General features: G+C 31.0%; 2 protein-coding genes across 4 annotated transcripts; both read right to left on the bottom strand.

Moving 5' to 3' along the window:
* Window positions 1–2,684: 2,684 nt before the first annotated feature.
* LOC113857157 (ylmG homolog protein 1-2, chloroplastic-like) lies at window positions 2,685–4,057 on the bottom strand. Its single transcript, XM_027488927.1, has 2 exons — window positions 3,318–4,057; window positions 2,685–3,234 (listed from the first exon to the last, which is right to left on the bottom strand). Exon 1 carries the CDS (start codon window positions 3,978–3,980, stop codon window positions 3,330–3,332), a length of 651 nt encoding a protein of 216 aa, XP_027344728.1. The 5' UTR covers window positions 3,981–4,057; the 3' UTR covers window positions 2,685–3,234; window positions 3,318–3,329.
* Window positions 4,058–4,566: 509 nt separating this feature from the next.
* LOC113857094 (ubiquitin receptor RAD23b-like) lies at window positions 4,567–9,529 on the bottom strand. 3 transcript variants are annotated; one of them, XM_027488827.1, is made up of 12 exons: window positions 9,363–9,529; window positions 8,581–8,742; window positions 8,016–8,054; window positions 7,843–7,916; window positions 7,706–7,750; window positions 6,993–7,170; window positions 6,745–6,879; window positions 6,578–6,640; window positions 5,761–5,808; window positions 5,576–5,685; window positions 5,224–5,302; window positions 4,567–5,148 (listed from the first exon to the last, which is right to left on the bottom strand). In XM_027488827.1, exons 1-12 carry the CDS (start codon window positions 9,426–9,428, stop codon window positions 5,032–5,034), a joined length of 1,116 nt encoding a protein of 371 aa, XP_027344628.1. In that variant the 5' UTR covers window positions 9,429–9,529; the 3' UTR covers window positions 4,567–5,031. The 3 variants fall into 3 exon arrangements, with proteins under 3 accessions (XP_027344628.1, XP_027344627.1, XP_027344629.1); XM_027488826.1 differs by having other exon boundaries at window positions 4,623–5,148; window positions 6,578–6,655; window positions 9,363–9,515; XM_027488828.1 differs by lacking the exon at window positions 4,567–5,148 and having other exon boundaries at window positions 5,242–5,378; window positions 5,536–5,685; window positions 6,578–6,655; window positions 9,363–9,515.
* Window positions 9,530–11,682: the final 2,153 nt, after the last annotated feature.

Below are 11,682 nucleotides of genomic sequence, written 5' to 3'. Positions count from 1 at the left end.
GTTTAGTGAAATTAATAAATAAATAAAAATATTTTATATTATGTAATTATTTTTTTTATATAAAAATATTTATAATTGTAAATTTTGTAATTAATTTGAATTTTTATCTTTTTTATTACCAAATTCTTATAATATTATTTCAAGACAACATATTTTATTAAAATAGATAGAATATATATTCAAATAATAAAATAAATAATATGATATTTTAAATTTTTTATTAAAATGAATATTATAATGTAAACGAAGTAATGAATAAGATGGTTTGTTAAAACATTGATAGTCAAAATAATAATAATAAACTTTTCAATTTATAAGTATAAATACTATTTCAAATAACATATATAAAACGTTATAAGTTTTCAAAATAACTTTTTTTTTTCTAAAATGTTTTTATTTTATTCAAATAAATTTTTAAACTAATCAAATAAATTATAAACAAATTAAAATAACTTACCAAACACACATACTTAAAAAAGATCCACCTATTTTGAGCACTCTCAAATCCCACGAAAACAAATAAATCCACTTTGTTCCATCTCATCTAAAAGGGACGGCACCCTTATATGGGAAGATGAAGAGTTGAGGTTAACCACACAAACAAATTGAGCAGTTATTTATTTATTTATTTATTTTTTTAAGAGTACTTTCGAATTTCGATTATGCAATCTGTATAGATTATACTTCGTGCATTAATTTACTTGAAATATTTTATTTCGTGTCTACCAGGATATTATGCGTTCTTGGCGCCTCGAAATCGTTTATTAGTCTTTTTTCTCTCCTTATCTATGTTGTAATGGGTTTGTACCAAATTAGAGACTATTAAGAAAAAAAACTGAAAAATTTTACACTCATCGGCAAAGCTATAATGCATGTTTCAAAATGGTTATTTTTTTAAAATTAAAAATATAAGCATATATAAAGTAACCTTTTGGCACAACAATTTTCAATACCATCAATGAAAAAATATTTATAAATAAAATTTTATACTACAAAAATTCTTCTTAGTTCTTTTGATATAGGAATAAAGTTAATAACTAAATTCAGAAACCTAATAAGAAATTGTTAACCTTCTGTCGAAGCAAAGATAGTCATAGGATGCATGTTTGAGATTGAGAGGCTGTCTGGTTGTGGTTAATGGTAAAAATTTTCCCCTTTTCTAATCATGCAACATGCAAATAATATATGGTTAGATACATCAGAGTGAATTTGTATATTTTAAAATATGAACGTAATTTTCCCTTAAAGCATACGAAAAACATTTTCCATCCATGACGTATATTTTATTCATCTGTATCCATACACTACTTACTTAAGGATCTTACATTAGCGTGCTAGATTAGCTATTTTCAATTTATAAACAGTTGCGGTACTTTGAACATAGTGAGAAGTGAATCGGTTCTGGTATATTAAATATATCAAGTTTAATATTATTTCCTCTTCTCCGTAGTACATACCAACTGTAATGCTAGTATATGTGATCTGTATGCCATTACATGCGCTGAAATGGTCAACATTGATAGCTACCTGGCTTAACACAAGATCAGGCCAAATAATCAGTAGCATCTTCAAATTTTGGCAACTGTACCTCGAGTTTGGAAGGAACTTTTTTAAATCCTTCCCCCTTTATATTTCTTCTAATATGATGTGACTTCGGATCTTAATTATAGCTGTTTAGATAATCCAAAGAACAACAACAATAATAATCTCGAGTTAGAACTCGATAGATTTTTCAAATCCAATTGAACGGACGTTAGTGGTTGCTAACTTTAAAAAAACAAAAGCTAGTGGTTGCTGAAATTGTGCAGCATTAGATGTAAGAGCAGGGTTACAAGTTTGCGTATTTCCAAAGACATCATTTCTTTGATCCTAAAGACAATTTCTGTTCGTTCACTTTGTTGTTAGACTGTCGGACCATATGGTTTTACATGCTTCAATTAAATATTTGCGAAAGTTGCCATTAAGAGATTGAGTTTCATCTTGATATATTGCTACATATTGGAGATGCAACTGTAAGTTTAAATTGGTTACGCAAAAATGGACAAGTATTTAAGGCATTACTTGTTGTAGGAAGGTATTTTTAAAATTAAAAGGAAAATTTTATTTCCCCTTCATTAAACCAGGCAATACTCAATGCCCCAAAAGAACACATTATAAAACGACTGGCAAAAGAACAAATACTTAGCTACAAAATGCCAACAAGTGATGAATATTGCAGATACTATAATGTTGTGTTGGATAAGTGGAAATAACTCAAAATTAAAAAAAAAGAAAAAGTATTAGATACAAAAGTGAGGGGATAATGTTTTTTTCATTAAAAATAAGGTAGGTACCTGACATGTGAGGAAATCATAAAAGCTGTGGTTAAGAGAGTTAATTAAATAAAGGATAACTCGACGACTAGAAATAGATGAAAACCATTAACAACTCCAATTAAAAAAATTAAAAATATTTTAGCTGGCGTTAAAAATATATCAATTGACATATGTTGAAAATGCCAACATGTGAAAACAAATATCACATGATACACTAGTGAGATTGCTAAGAAGTGTCAAACAAAAATTAAATAGATGGACATTATGATGTTGGTGACAAGAAACAGTATTCAAGTTGCCTTAATTTTAGAAAGAAACTCACAAAATTTATCTAAAAAGAAATCTTGTTGGCTTGTCGACTGTCACATGTAATTTCGAAGTCATGGAAGTTTGTATAAATGGCCCCTAAAAAGAATTGGTTTTTGACAGCTTGAAAAATGAAGTTATTGATTAAATCACAACTTAGAAAAAAACAACCTTGATTCATGAACTGGTTAGTCGGTGCATATGAGAAGGGTGTTATCTAGTTAGTTAGAAAGTGTTATCAGATTAGTTGAACGTAAACTAGTAGGAGAATTGTATCAGGAGTCTTGTTCTGAACAGAACGTATAAAATGAATGAGACTATCTAAGATCGCTATTGGTATTGGTGCAGACGGTAAAGCATACCCGTCCTGCTTCACCCACCACATAACCAAGACAATATCGAAGTGGAATTTATGCAGAGCTGGTATTGAAGAAGTCATTTCAATCAAGAAAATACAACTAACTTGCTAACCCAAAATACTGCATTTGAAAATGAAACGCCATGACCATAAGCACATACACAAGTACCAATCTGAAACAAAAGAAAAACATTGTATATAACCTAAGCTTCAAAAGAGTCGTTTATCAGAAGCCTCAAAAGCTATCAATTCATCCTGCTACCCAAGGAAAGAGAGAGTGATGAAACTGAACGTAGAATGCAAAGAAAGTGATAAAAAAAAAAGAGCAAGAAAAGTACCTGTAGAAAATATCACACAGCAGAATTGAGAATAGCCCCGAGAGTGCCCAAAACAGCAAAAGCGAGGAGAGGACTAACGTCAAGGGTATCAAAAACGGGGGGAATGATATTACGGAACAGGTTGAGATAAGGATCACAGAGGTCTCGAATTGCAGAGAGAGGTTGGCGTTCCCACGGGATGTTTGGGAACCAACTCAGCAAAACCCTAACCATCAAAACACCACTGTATATGTCCAGCCACTTCCCCAGTCCCGCCGCCACCACCGTCAGTGGCGTGTTCAGACCTCCACTCGGCTGGTCCCGCAAAGAAGCGAAGAACAACGCGCCAGTCGATACGCTAACGCTGTTCATCTTGCTCAACCAGCTTCCAACTGGAATCGCTTTCACCAACAACACGGCCATTCCCAGCAACGTCGTCACTGTACGAGTGCACCCCCGTAGAATATCGCTATCGCTTTGTCTGGACCTAATGACGGTGGTAACATTGCAGTGCGACTGGTGCGCCCTCACACAAAGGGATTCAGATTTGTATCTGTGGCTCAACACAGAACAGGAAGAAGACCTAGTTCGCCTGTGTTGGAATGGGTGAAAAACAAGATGACGCGTGGGAATGGAAGTCTGTGAAGCAACACCCACTGTCGCTGCTAACGACGCCATCGCCATCTCCGAAGTAGAGAGGGGGAGAGTTAGGGATTTGGTAAGGCCACAGAGACAAATGTTTATCTAATTATCTTGTTCTTCCTCAGCATGCGAATTTTTTATATATAAAATAAATACATAAACCTATAATTATTTTTGCCAGTATTATTATTATTCAAATCAAAACTTACCCTATATTTATTATTCAGAGCACTTCGAAATATTCTCCTCTTCGGTTTTAGTTTATGTATTGATATTGAATTGAAATTGATTTTCAAGTTTTATAATTTTTTTTCAACCAATGAAAATAATTGCTTTTAATTAAAGTTAATATATTTATTTGGCATTTTAAATCATACATTCTAAAGCATATTTAACTTAATTTATTTTTTATTTAGAAAAGCTATGATCAAAAGTTTGCTAAGAAGTTCAGAAAAATATATTAGTCAAAACCAAACATGCAAAGGAAATTTTATGCTGCACTCGTAAAATACCAAAGCATTTGGATGTTCTGTGCTTATTGCAATATGGCGACTATCCTCTCACCGGATTAACCAATAATAGAAAGAAGGTAAAGATCACTAGAACAGGGGGAAAACACGGAATTTGCAGTAGCAGCAGCAGTTGCTACGCAGAAATCTAATATTTGTGTCACGTAAAATGGTACCAGTAAATAACTTACAAATGATCTCGTAAACCGGATTCTAAAATCAATGTAATAGTCTATTGTTCGATGACATAAGCCAATCAAACCCGAATCCAAACCCTACCAATAAAATTTCCAAGAAAGACACATTTAATTTAAACAAAATTAAACATAAAGGAGGTCGAGCAAAACTATGAAACAGTGTATGCAGGTTAGTGATTTTTTTGGGGGGTTACATCAGAAAGGAAAAGAAAACGAGAAATAACAACTAAAGCCGCAGCAGAATCACCACCATGGCATTTGCAAGCAAACAAGGACCCAAGCCTGGGGGAGGGGAGTTGTACATTTTTAGAGAGGTTGAGCTTCTAACTCCAAGCTTCGCCAGGAAATCAGCAGTTATTTCCTTCCCCGAGAGTGTAGGTTAGTGACTTAATCCTCAAAATCTCCAGCATTCTCCAATAAGTAGTTGGCTGCCAATTGCTCATCACGGTCACATGCCAAAAATGCCTCTATGACTGAGGCTCTATCAAATCCCATAGCCTCAAGCTACAAATCATAAATCAACTTGTTAGGGCAGGAATGAAATTGGGAAGTATCAGACCACAAAAAGGAGAGACATACCCTTCCGATTGCCTCTCGCTCAGCTGGAGTAACATTGATGGCATGAGGCATGTCTTGCTCTGGCTGGTCAAATATATCTCTGACAAAAAACAGAAAGGGTTCCACTTCTTGTTCAAAATTTACATGAATGTAAAAAATCAAATGAAGCAAATAAACTTCCAATTCTTATTTTATAATAGGATATCAAGCTAACAAGTAGAAACGTTCCTTTCATGTCAAATATTTTAGGAAAAATTTTGACAAACAACAATTGAAATAGTATATGAAGGATAATGGTGCCACTAAGTAATCGTTATAAAATGTAAAACGGCCAGTTAAAATACAATACATATATGAAAAATAATAAACTTACCCTTCAGAACCGTCAACAGGTTCATTTATCAACTGGAGAAACTCCGCATGATGTTCCTGAATCAGTCTTAGAAGACCGGGATTCTGCTTACCAAGTTCCTGAAGAACAGGCTGCAATAGAAAGTGGGGATCATTAGACATCAACAAATGACCAAAAGTCAGGAAGGTAATTGAGAAAATGAATACCTGTAGAATTTGTGGATTGGATTGCACCATTGAACGCAATGCTTGAAACTGAAAAGGTAGACAAAGCAATGGTCACTTAAAAACTACGAAAACAAAGATTGAAGCTAGATACAACAATAACAAGCCTTATCACATTAGGTGGGGTTGACTACATGCAAAAGCTTAAAACTATATATATATATATATATATATATATATATTAGCAGTTTATTGCCTAGGCTCTGCTATCAATTACGGATTATTTGTAATCATAATGCATTAAAAATAAAAAAATAATTGTACTGATAAGGGAATGCTTCACCACTACTCCTTTTACTTGTGGAACTTTTATAAGATAAAAGGGTTGGAGGGAAGATTTAGAACCACACTTCTTCCTTTTAAGCATAGTAAAACATAGTACATAGAATGTCAGTTCACCAAGTCGCATGCTAGCACAAGCTTGCAGGAGAAAATTAGAGATCATAACATAGTATGTCACATTAGTTCATGTATCTTGGATCTATAATGCAAAGAAATGGTGAAACAAAAATAGGTGTGAATCAAAGGATTCCAGCTAGGTGAATGAAATGGATGAATGGTTCAAGGGTTATTTATGAAAGAAAGGTTTCTCCTAAGTGAAAGAGAAATTTTACTACAAAAACAATAATATAGTGATGCTTAGTACTGAATATTTGTTTTCGTATTGTTCAGCCTGTCCCTTGTTTGGAATAATTGGTAGTTTTACTGAATTTTCAAATAAGTCCCCAGAGTTTACGAGTTTTTAAGGAGTCGCTGCATTTCCAAATAATCACAGAAATTGATGAAGCAGCAAACTCACCTGGGGATTGTTTCTAAGGAAATCTAGAGATCCAAGTCCAGCACCAGTACCAGAAATTGCCTCCTGAAAAAGCTTCAGCTTGAAATACAGCACAAACAGTAACAAAAATGGATGCGAATAGCAAGGTAGATTACTTTTGAAGATTCATTCAGAATCACAAGTTTTACCTGTGGAAACATATTTAATGGAGATGAGTTAGGTGCTCCAGGAACTGCTCCAGCAGAAATCCCAGCTGTTTCAGTAGTCTGACTACCTGGGTAGTGAGGAACTGGCACAGCAACTTCTGCAGCTTCAGGGATTCCCTGCCAAACACAAAAACACAATTTTTTTTTATAAAAAGAAAAAAGATTTGGCAATCCATAAATATACAACAGAAAAATTAAGCAGTCAAGAAAAATGAGCAATTAGGACATACAGAATACAAGTAATCGATAGCACGCTCTGGATTGTTATAAGCTGCCCTAAGAGCACGACTAACTGTATCTCTGTCCCAGTTACCACCACCCATGTCCATAATTTGTTGAATAGTCTGTTCAAGATTACTACCAGCAACTAAATTTGAAGCAGCCTGACCATAAGTATCTGCAGACACACTGCAAACATGATGCAGATGAATTTGTCAGCAGGCCTGACAATAGAAAAGGGGGCAATAAAGTGACAAAAATCTTGTGGCAATAATATTTCTGGGCCAGAAGAAGAAGAATGAGGGCACAATGGTTATGATAAGCAGCCACAGAACAAAAAACCTGACATAATAACTAGGATCAGCAAATACCAATTTTTCTTTAAATGGCCTGTACATTAACCAAATATATCCCTCAGCGCATTCAATAATAATATTTGAATTGAAAACCATACTGCTTCTAATATTACAATGTCAACACCATTATAATTGATTTGGTTAAAAGAATTATGACCATCACAAAATTCTTGGAGTAAACAAAACGATGTGGTGAAGATTAAAATTCAAAGTACAACAAATAATTTTTTTTCTCTTGAGTGCATTACTAAGATCAAAAGGATAACATGTTGTCTCAGTCAAGGGACTGCATTGTGGCATCCTGAATAAAAGCTTAAGAAGAATTCATTAACAGTGTCTTAAGAGAAATGTGAGGACAAAAACCATACTTTGTAGTTGTGGCATCAGTGCCAGATGTACTGTTGTTAGCAGCCCTACAAAACCAGATAAAAGAAATTAGGAAAAAAAGACTAGCTGATATAAAAATCAACTTGATCAATGAAATTTTTTTTTAAGATGGACTCACTGAGTTTGTATTGGAGGTGGAGGAGCAGGTGTGGAATTTGATGTTGATATAGTTGTAGAAGGATTACTAGCAGACTGACACACACATGCACAATCACAAGCTAGTACAGAGAATGAAAAGAAAAGAAAACTTAACTGCCAAAAATGGCAATAAAATGAGTGAGCAATATATACCTGAACAGATGAAGCCCCAGCAGAACCCAATGTTTTACTCTGTAAATAGATTAGTAAAATTGCATATTATGGTTTAAAAAGTTAAAAGGCATCTCTTACTAACAAATTGTGCAGGAGCAAAATGAAAAAGGAACTATTGAAAGAAAAATGCCCATAATTGAGCTTATCTAATTGAAATAGCATAGTAGATTATGTGAACAAGATCTAATACTTTTCGTAATGTTCAGATGAAATAGATGGGTGAGAGAGAATCCAAGCAAAAGGTTCTTATAATTTTTATGTCATATATGATATAGGGAAACGCACTAAATCTCTATAGTTAAAGATTAAAAGAATAAAATTTCATTATCAATGAATAAAACCACTACATTTGGTTTCCATTTTAAATAAAGAAATAGTAACCCTGAGATGTTCATAATTGAGGGTTCAACTATTCAAGGTCTTTGAACATGAAAGAAATGGAAATATGAGAGAGAAATTGACAGACAATCAGTATGGTAGGTGACTTGCCAAGAAAAAAGGTTAACAATTGTTTGTCAAAAGTATTCTGAAGAGAGAAATATACTTTACTTAGCATGACAACGAGAAATCCATCTTCAGAGACTTTGTTCTCCACTAACGTAGTTTCATCCTTCAAAACCTTGCCATTATGAATTAGCAATTGCTGTCCACATGGGTAATTATCTTTGCCTTGTACATCTTCGATATTTTTCTTGACAGCCATAACCTGAGGTGAAAATGGCAGAACAAATTCAGCTAATAAACAACAAATAGACAATTTCAGCTGATAAACAACAAAATTCGAAATTAGTACTTCTAAAGTTTACCAAATATCACAGAGCCTGGTGACAAATTGAAATTCTAAGTTCTAACTATGAATTCAAATTAAAGCAAAATAGGGAACATGGAAGCATAAAACCTAAAACCACGTCAACACAGTGCCACCAACCTTAAATAGAAACAAAAACAACATCAGCATATAAGTATCACGCCGGGGACGTACAAAATCCTTATAGCAACAGTGTAGTAGTAATGATAACGATAGATGATGACAAGAGCATCCACAAAATAATAAATTAATTTTAGACAATGTTGGTAGGAAACACATGAACGTATGCAACACAAAAACAAACAAACAATTACGACAATGATTTGAAAAATAACGGAGAAAAAATTGGCTTCCAGAATTTGAAAACAAACCAAATCAATCAACATAACATACAGATTTTCCCACACTGAAAATGACAGGTCCAGAAATAACTGTGAGAAAGCAACTTGATACCGAAGACTGCAACCAGAAAAGAAAAGATAGACAGAGCGAGCTGAATTAGCAATGAGAATACTAACAGTGTCGGAGGGCTGAACCCTGATTTCGAAATGGCTCCCTTTCAAAGTCTTCACTGTGAGTTTCATGTCGGCGAGTTATCGGAGTGACGCCGGGAACGGCAGCGATCCGATTAAAGTACGGTGGGGGAGAGGGAAACCCTAGAGAGAGAAACAACTTCTGTTGCAGTGGCAGAGGATGAACACGTCAACGACACATGTATAATGCTCTTTTTTCCATTTTCTTTAATTTTCCTTTTTCCCCTAAATTAACTCTGACTAAATATTGTTAATATACTCTTTTTTTTTTAATTTCTTCTGGTTATAATTAATTTCTTATGTCTATTTTTGTTTTTGTAGACATTGACCTTGATTAATAATAAATTATTATATATTTACTTGATTTGTATACTCACATTATTCATTTTTTTATTTATGAGCTAACTTTTTCATTATTCGATCCGAAACAAATTATAAAACCTTTTTTAAAAATAATTATAAAAATTAAAAACAACTCGTCAAATTAATTACTAATATGAATAAAGTTCGAAACACGCAGATATTATAATATAACAAAAACAATCATATCATATTCTAAAAAACAACTATTATTCATGTAAAAGTGAAGATTAAACCATGGAAAATAATATATACTAATATAATTATATATTACCTAATGTAGTTTTGGAAGATAGTGCAATCACATGGAACTATGGAGTGCATTTTTATTTTTTTTTTGGTAAGAATATTTTTCCTCAAAAACAGATATCAACAATAAAATAAAAAATAACTGTGTTAATTTAAACTTTTGAAACTTATTTTAAGCATGTCAAATTTTATTGAAAACACAGCAGTTACTTCTGTTTTAGTTGCTTAAAAGCAAATTTTAAAGGGTAATTTTAACATTTTTAAAATTTTGATGTATAAATTATCTATGCTTTAAAATTTGTTATAACTAATAACTACCAAATTTATTTTACATTAAAAATAGTGTAACAATAAACAAAATATCTTAACTTAAATAATTTAATTTTATATATTTATTTATATTTTAAAAACCATTTTTAATTTTTTTTATTTATATAACAAGTATTATATATTGGAGAAAATCTTAGACCGCTACCGATACCTTTTTTTTTTTAAAAAAATAAACAGAGTTGGTTTATTGAAATTTGAATTTAAAATCACATATTAAATTCAACAACTTTTGTCAATTAATTTATGTGATTGGTACTAGATTTTGTCTTTAATTTATTTAATTTAATAAATAAAAATTTCATTATCATTAATATTTTTATTTATATTTTATATACAATTAAATCAATATTTTTTCCTTTAATAATTTATTACATCAAAATATCTTTTAATTTCCTTAATTATTTCAATAAACATTAAGTACGAGTAGAATAGGGTCACATTTTTTTAATTTATTAGCTCTTATGAAAATATTTGTAACTACAATAATGTTATTCATAAATTAATATTTATTTAACTTTTAAATAAATTTTCACATTAAAGTAATTTATCTATATAGTTAATAATAAACTTTTTAAACTATTTATTTTATTATATTAAAAGATTTTATGTCAACGTAAATTATATTATGTGATACTATATGCTAATACCGCAATAATTTCCTTTCACGTGCCAAAACAAATATTAATTCTTCTATCAAGAAACATAATTACAGATTAATCAATACAAATACTGCATTGAATTAAATAATTATATTTAATCCAAAAAATATATTTTTTATATTTTAATTTATTTAATATTATTTATCATTTTAAAATTAAGATAATGAATTATTAATTTTATTATAATATAAATATTTTGTTATAAAAATAAAATTCACAACTTCGTTAAATCTTTGCCAAGACATTAATGTCATTATTTTTTAAAAGAAAATTGTGATATTTGTTTATTCTTATTATTTATAACATTTATTTCTATTTTAATATAACAAAGGTGAGTAAAGTAAAGTTTAAGAAAATAAATAAATAATATTTATGTATAAATAATAGGGATAAAAAATAATATATATCACATATTTTACAGAATTTATTATTTAATATATAAAATGTTTATTATTAATAAAAAAATATTTATATTTTATATAAAACTAAGTTAATATTTAATTCATTTAATTATTTATAAAATCAAAGGCTATTTTTATTTTCCTTATTTATTTTAATCAACATTAAGTACGAGTAGGTCAGATTTTTAACTTATCAGCTATCACAGGAATATCGGTCACTACTTTAGCGTTGTTCTTAAATTAATATTGAATTATTTCATTGAATTTAACATAATCCATGATGATCCATACGTTATTTTACATTTG

Source organism: Abrus precatorius, unplaced genomic scaffold (genome assembly GCF_003935025.1).
Source record: "Abrus precatorius isolate BTA unplaced genomic scaffold, Abrus_2018 Scaffold153, whole genome shotgun sequence".
Classification (NCBI taxonomy): domain Eukaryota; kingdom Viridiplantae; phylum Streptophyta; class Magnoliopsida; order Fabales; family Fabaceae; genus Abrus; species Abrus precatorius.
Note: the sequence above shows the minus strand (reverse complement) of the source record. Positions and strands in the feature narration are given on the sequence as shown.